General features: G+C 37.6%; 1 protein-coding gene across 5 annotated transcripts in view; it reads left to right on the top strand.

Annotated features, from left to right (window-relative positions):
- The window catches only part of DNM1L (dynamin 1 like), a 49377-nt gene that overhangs the window by 39624 nt on the left and 1948 nt on the right, over positions 1-7805 (top strand). For 2 of the 5 annotated variants that reach the window (XM_042946233.1, XM_042946237.1), the window contains 7 exons: positions 894-986; positions 3563-3619; positions 4529-4606; positions 4923-4955; positions 6741-6917; positions 7281-7390; positions 7523-7682. In XM_042946233.1, coding sequence (XP_042802167.1) covers positions 894-986; positions 3563-3619; positions 4529-4606; positions 4923-4955; positions 6741-6917; positions 7281-7390; positions 7523-7682 — 708 coding nt within the window. The remainder of the gene's footprint in view (positions 1-893; positions 987-3562; positions 3620-4528; positions 4607-4922; positions 4956-6740; positions 6918-7280; positions 7391-7522; positions 7683-7805) is intronic. The other 3 variants (XM_042946234.1, XM_042946235.1, XM_042946236.1) reach the window with 3 other exon arrangements.

Below are 7805 nucleotides of genomic sequence, written 5' to 3' on the forward strand. Positions count from 1 at the left end.
GATATGTAGTTCCCCTGCTCTCAGGGTCCACCTAGTGAGATGACAGAATCATTGGAATTTCATTTGAATAGATCCTTTTCACCTGGTTTTGACGTTTTCATGCTGTTCTAATACCTGAGATTTGTTGGAACGGTGCAGATGAAGGGGTTAGTTAAATCTCTGCAATACTGGAGGAATTAATTTCAGCTTTCCTTTTTTTTAAGTTTATTTTGAGAGCGAGAGAGCTAGTGAGGGAGGGGGGGCAAGGAGAGAGAGAGAATTCCAGGCAGGCTCTGCATGGCCCAAACTCATGAACCGTGAGATCATGACCTGAGGTGAAACCAAGAGTCTGATGCTTAACCGACTGAACCACCCAGGCGCGCGCCTCTTAGCTTTCCTTTTTGACTATTGTCCCGTTAGGATTTCAAACCACGTATAATATTTAAACTAGGTTTGTCATAATTAAGGCTCAGGTCTTTAAATGTATCCTTTACTCAAAGTTAACGTCTTTGACTTTATCTGATTATGAAATATTTTCTTGTTGAAACTGAACTGAAACGTTGATGTGGAATAGCAGATGATCTGAGGTTTTAATAGCAAGGTTACATAAAGCCTTCGAACTTAGATTTGCATTGGGTAAATTTTTTTTTTTTCTAACAAAATACTTCTAACTACCTTAAGGTCACTATCTCACCCCCTTAGAAATGCAGTCTTAGATGATGAAATATAAATAAAAGATAGGGCAGATTCTAATATGGCATAACATGTATTAGTTGGAGTATAAATATTGAGTATTTATTAAGGCATCAGTTTCCCATACTGCCTTTTTTAGAACTATTTAGTAAGTTTTGTTTCCTAAATTAGAATTAGGTTGACATGTTTTAGTATATAGCCTAATTTAATTTTTTTTCTAGGTCCATAACTTAGTGGCAATTGAACTGGCTTACATCAACACAAAACATCCAGACTTTGCTGATGCTTGTGGGCTGATGAACAATAATATAGAGGTAAATACAATTTGAATTGTCTCTTTTGAGAGAGAAAATCCACTGTAAATCAGTTGTATCAAATTTACCAAGCATGGCATAAGTATAAAACATACAGATACCTATTGTTGTCTGTTACATCCCAGGAAGTATGCTAAGGGCATAACATTGTTATGTTAAATTGAATTCTCAAAACCACGCGGAGGCATTATTCTCATTTTCTCTTTCTGAAGCTGTAACTCAGAGGGGATCTGGGATTCACTGATTTAGTGTTGAAGGACTGCCTGGCTGGCTCTCTCTCAGTAACTGTTGTAGTTTATTCAGGTTGAAGAGTAAAAAAAGTGAATGTTTAAAATTGCTTTTATTTGGCTCTAAAAGCTGGGAAGGAAACATTCTAAGAACTACCTAAATTAATGGTAAATTTTCACCAGTACTGGGGTGGCTGCATTTCATGGCTCTTTTTTTCCATTTGAGGTTAATGTTGCAAGTTGCAGAAGATCTCACATGGAGCCAAGGCTGTTGGATAAAGCAATGCTACTTTTATCCAAGAATAGTAAATTTTTCTGCTATTCCTTAATCCAGTAAGACCTCAGAGTTCCCTTCTATATAAAATTTCCTTTCATGCAAATGGATGGAGAGAAAATTGTAAACATGGAATTTGGGAACTGGAGAGGACCCAAGTCATCATCAACTTCAGTCCTTTGGTTAAATAGATGAAGAATCTCAGGCCCACAGATGATTGTTATCTTAGTGCTTATTTTCCTGGGTGCTGTTAAAAAGAAACAAGCATCTTTAACAGGTATAGGGAACTATTTTTAGCTACATAGCTGGGGTAAGTTAGTGTCAGAAAAAAGTTTAAAAAATGCACGTAAGTAAGCATTTTAAAGCACTTGGAAAGTGCACCAGATAACTGTTACATGAAAAATGCATGTCGATCTTGTTTTAGGACTAGGATTTAGTCCTTGTAACACTGAAACGACCTTCATGGAAAACTTATGTATGGAACAGTTTTTGTAATACTGACAAGGTAATTTATAATTTTTTTTTTTTAATGTTTGTTTATTTTTGAGAGAGAGAGAGAGAGAGCATGAGTGGGGGAGGAGCAGAGAGAGGGAGACACAGAATCTGAAGCAGGCTCCAGGCTCTGAGCTGTCAGCACAGAGCCCAACGCGGGGCTTGAACTCACCAGCCATGAGATCATGACCTGAACCAAAGTCGGACACTTAACTGACTGAGCCACCCAGGCGTCCCGACAAGGTCATTTATGATGGGATTTCAGCTAAGTTTTGTTTTGTTTTAAACAAATGAGTAGGTCTCTGTTTTTAATGATTCCATGACAAAGAACTTTATTTGAATATTCTACTTGAATCTTTACAACCCTTTGAGGGTAGATAAGGTTAACAAATGACAAAACTGAGGGCTTAGGAAGAGTTGGTAACCTCTCTGGTCAACAAAGCAAATAAGCCAGGATGCTTTCCAGGACTGCTAAGGTCGTAACAAGTTGGTAACAGACTAGGATGAGAATTTCTGGGTTCCAGATTCTGCTGCCCCCCCCCCCTTTTTTTGCTTTGTGTCCCTCTTCAAAACGTACATTTTAATATGGAAAACTTTTTATTCTGAAGATTGTTAAAATCCACACATTTTTATCATGTATTTTTTATCACTGGACTACCTCATGAAAAAAAAAAGAAAATTGGTCAAGAATCTGTCAAAAGAAAGTCTTACCCATAAAAGATCAATATGGAAGCTTTGTTAACATCTTTTTTTGCAGGCTTGAGAGTGTTCATGAAATGGTTTCTACTTAGGAGCAGTTTTGACTTTTTTTAACCTAAATGCTTTTCTGTGTATCTGTTGCTGCTGAGAGAGCCGTTAACACATACATCTCACTCTTGAACCTGTCCTGGTGCTCTGACATAGAGTAGGTGTTCACCACCTGTTGATTTGAATGTCAGTTTCTTAAGCTTTGTACCAGAGTTACCTGATAACAGCAAAGTAGAAGAGTGGCTGGTCCATCAGTCTGTTAAATTAGGTTACAGAAAGGACTGTTTTCACTGCTCCATTTATTTCTGGGAGATAGTAGAATGAAGGAAACAGAACATCCTTAAAGGATAGCCTCCACCACAGATACCTCCTACGGTTTTGTGTGTGGGGGTTGTGGGAATTTCACATAGATGTGTGCAGGTTAGAGTGAGGTTTAAAGGCTTAAGTATTCTGTCATCTGTGCACTTAAGATTCTACATGGTATGCTGAAGGCTGACGTACACATTTATGTGGGACAGTTTCAATCTGTGATTTTTAGTGGGGAAAGCCAAGATGTCAGTCCATTGCCCCTCATTTGAGAATCCCTGGTTTAGGGAGCCACTGTCACTGACGTTGTATTGTATCCTTCAGGTGTGTTGGGCAGAAAAAAAGATTGAGAAGCATTGGGTTAAATGATTTCTTGTTTGTTTTAAAATAAAATTATGGCATGAGTCCCAACAGTGAGAGGATATACTGTAAGTCATTCCACACTTTTCAATTCAGCTGAACATTTTTTAGTAGGCTTGTATCTCAATGCTCTGATAATTACTTTGGTTTTGTTTGGTTGTGTTTTCTAGGAACAAAGGAGAAACAGGCTAGCGAGAGAATTACCTTCAGCCGTATCACGAGACAAGGTAAAAAACAGTATTTTTAAAGCATATTCCCAACATGCAAAGATGGATTGGTAAGCCTCAGTTCTAGAGTAATTTTTTTTTCTCTCTTCACTATTCCATTGGAATTATTTCATTGTTTGAGTGAAGGTATTTCAAATTGAAAAATAGGTTTTTTTTTTAAAGCTTATTTATATTATGAGTGAGCGAGAGCGCATGTGTGTATATGCACGCACAAGCAGGGGAGGGGCAGAAAGGGAGAGAGAAAATCTCAAGCTGGCTCCACACTGTCCATGCCAAGACTGACATGGGACTCAAACTCACAAACTGTGAGATCATGACCTGAGCCAAAAACCAAGAGCCGGATGTTTAACTGACCCGAGCCACCAGGCCCCCTTAAAAATAGGTTTTGAGTAATTTAAAGTTAATGGTATCTTGAATACATTAGAAAAAATGCTTAAAGTTGGATTTTAAATATCAAGCTTTTAAAAGTTTAAGGTGACTTTATCAACTCTGTACAATTAGTTGAAATGACCAATGGATGACTTTACTATAAAACAAGAAGGTATTTTAGAGAGGGAAAAATAATATGCATATAATAGGTTCTGGTTACCTGTAATAAGTTGCATACATTAAAATGTGTGTATACAAATCTGTTATCTTAAATCCTTTACCAGAAGAGATCTTACCAGATTCCAAAAATAAAAACGATTTGGATTGTCCTTAGGTACTCATTGCAGAAGGTTTTTAACAAAGTGGTAACAATATAAGAAATAAGGAAGAATAAAAAATAATTTTATGTCCCATGGTTCCTTTTGTTTCTCATGTTACTTACTAATTTGATGCAGAGAAGAAAAATTTACATTTATAGAATGTTTTCTGAATGCATTTTTGGCATCCTTGATTTTCTTTCCCTGCATTTTTTACCTTTAGTCGTATAAAGTTCCAAGTGCTTTGGCACCTGCCTCCCAGGAGCCCTCCCCTGCTGCTTCTGCTGAGGCTGATGGCAAGGTCTGTTCTGATTCTTAATCTAAGCCTGCATGCCTGGTTGTTTGGTGCAACATAATCATCTGGAAACAACACACTGTACACTGAATAGAATATTAATTTGGGATATTGTGCTAAGGTTAGATTTAGTCTAACAAGAATTCTGAATTATGTAACTGTATACTTCATAAATTGTTGTTGACATGCCTTTGCTTGCCAGATAGCAGAAACACACAGAAAAATAATTTAAAGAGGAAATTATCCTGCAGTTTTGAAATTCACACCATTGGTATTTAAATTTTGCTTGTTAAACTGCATGTTTTAACATATCTTTTAACAGTTAATTCAGGACAGCAGAAGAGAAACTAAAAATGTGAGTCTCTTGCTTCAGAATGGAAATGTACCTTTGGTTCTCACTGAAACACTGTCTTCAAAATCACTGAAGAATCTGTTTGTGCAGTAGCATCTATCTCTTGTCTGTGTTCCATTTTTTATTGTTTTTCTTTTCTAATCCTTTTAAGATGGCATTCGTTCTAGTTTTAACATTTCTTTAAATAACAACAATAGGCTTTCCTACTAGTTTTGATTTTAATATTGTGGTAGGAAATTAAGATTCCAGAGGTGGAAGTTACATGTTTGGACATTTCCTCTTTAAAAGTTCTGACATTGGTCCAGTACTAATGGATAATCCCCTCCTGCAGCTTCCTTATGCTTCCATTCAGTTTGCATTGTCACCTCAATGTGTAGCTTAAAATGTGCCTCAACAGCTTAAGCAAATTCAAAACAAAGGGGACTGGGAGAGTTTGAGACTGTCAATTCTTGAGAACTTTTTTTGGAGAAAATTATTAATCAGTAAACTATTCAGACCATCCATAGTTTTCTGCATTTAGCTCCTTTCCTCACTGTCCAGATTTAAGGTGCTGAACCTCAAAACTTTATAAATGTTTTACCTCTCTCAGCCCCCTGTGCTCAGGTTTTACAGAGACCATCTAAATCATTGCTTTGGGTTTTACTTCACTCATGGCATCACCCTGAATTTGCTTAGTTTCCTTATAATTTCTATCATTCATGTGTAGTTAATAGGTATTTAAAGTATAATTACTCATTTTAAAATCCGCGTATAAATATATTGCCTGTATTTAGATATGGCCTATCTTAATAGACATATTAGAGACAAATTTGGGCCAGTGTTTTAATTCAGAAAGATACCCCATTCGCAATGACTTTTTAAAAATATGTTTCAGGTCTACAAATTATAATTTGACACCTGTATACACTTGTAATGTGATTGCCCCCAAAAGTCTACTTAACCAGTTGTCACCCTACAATTGATCTTCAGATCTGTTATCTATGAGCTTTAAAAAAAAAAAAAAAAGACATTTTTAAACAGTTGCCATAACGCATTTCTGTTAGAAGTTTGAAGGTCATCTTAACTCCATTTTAGATTAGAAGATCTTTTTAAAGAGCGTCTAAAAACATTGCTTAAGTGTTGATGAGTTACTGTTTTTCCCATTATCCTAAACATCTTTTCTAACATATCCTAGAAAAGAAAGTGCAAGAGCACTTGTGGTTAATGGTAGTGCTAGATTCCTTTCAGCAGATCTTTTCTCAAGAGTAGAGACATGGAGGAAACTTACATTGTGTTTATGTCACATCCTACGTTTTAGGCAGTTTAAAGTCACATCAGCCTAAGAATCGTGAGTGTGTTACAGAGTTTGTAGGTCTATCCTATGGTATTTTGTTGACTGTTAAAAACATAAACTCTGAAGTTTTGGAGACAGGAGTTCACAGAACTTTTGGAGAGATCACAGTTCAACAGTGTGTAAGGTTCCTTTGAAAAAAAGCCGAATGGCAGCTGTTTTGTTTTTAATAGTGGTAGAGGAGTTGGAGAAGAGGAAGAATGTTAAAGTTAGCAAACGATAAAAACTCAATCTACTGGCTGAGGCCTGGAAATTACAACAGAACCTCTTAGACAGCTCGGGGTTCCAGTTATACATGCCACCCGCCATCTCTTTCTGACCCAGTTATCTGTCTGAATAGATGAGATTCCAGATGGGTACAGGATGTGTGTTCTTGACTGCTGTCAAGGAAAATGAACTTTGTTTAGTTAAGGTCCGATAGGGTACGATTGGAACAGATCTTGGAACGTTTTTTTCAGGTTGCATCTGGAGGTGGCGGGGTCGGAGATGGTGTTCAGGAACCAACAACAGGCAACTGGAGAGGAATGCTGAAAACTTCAAAAGCTGAAGAGTTATTAGCTGAGGAAAAATCAAAACCAATTCCAATTATGCCAGCCAGTCCCCAAAAAGGCCATGCTGTCAATCTGCTGGATGTGGTAAGCCACGCAAATAGGTTCAGCACTAGTGAGATAACCCTGTTATTCGGAGAACACTTTAAAAGACAAAAGAAACTAAAAGTCAGAAAAACTTACTGAACTTAAACATTTATTTTTGAGAGCATGCGCTCAAGTAGGGGAGGAGCAGAGAGAGGAGGAGACAGAATCCAAAGCAGGCTCCAGGCTCTGAGCTGTCAAAACAGAGCCCAACGTGGGGCTCAAACTCACAAACTGTTACGTTAGATCATCACCTGAGCCGAAGTTGGACGCTTAACTGAGTCACCCAGGCGCCCCAAACTTACTGAACTTTTATTTGAAAATGGCACAAAAATAAAGTTTCTTTCTTCCCTTCACCCCATTTAGCCAGTTCCTGTTGCACGAAAACTATCTGCGCGTGAACAGCGAGACTGTGAGGTCATTGAGCGACTCATCAAATCGTATTTTCTTATTGTCAGAAAGAATATTCAAGACAGGTTAGTACTATAAATCAGAGCATATGTATACTGCTGGATAACTCCATAATCAGTTTTGAAAATACATGTATTTAAAACATTTTTAGGCTTTGATTCTAAGTTAGCGGATCATCTGATGGCTTTATTTTACAGTGTGCCAAAGGCAGTAATGCACTTTTTGGTGAATCATGTGAAAGATACTCTTCAGAGTGAGTTAGTAGGACAGCTGTATAAATCATCCTTACTGGATGATCTTCTGACTGAATCCGAGGACATGGCACAGCGCCGGAAGGAAGCTGCGGACATGCTAAAGGTATCGCAAATGCTTCTGAATCTTCACACCCGGGGCTGGGTTGTAGGTATAAACACTACCTTCTGATCCCTGGAGATACACAGTCATCACAGGATGGCTAGTCTGTTTTTTTGCATAGTACTT

Source organism: Panthera leo, chromosome B4, assembly GCF_018350215.1.
Source record: "Panthera leo isolate Ple1 chromosome B4, P.leo_Ple1_pat1.1, whole genome shotgun sequence".
Lineage (NCBI taxonomy): Eukaryota > Metazoa > Chordata > Mammalia > Carnivora > Felidae > Panthera > Panthera leo.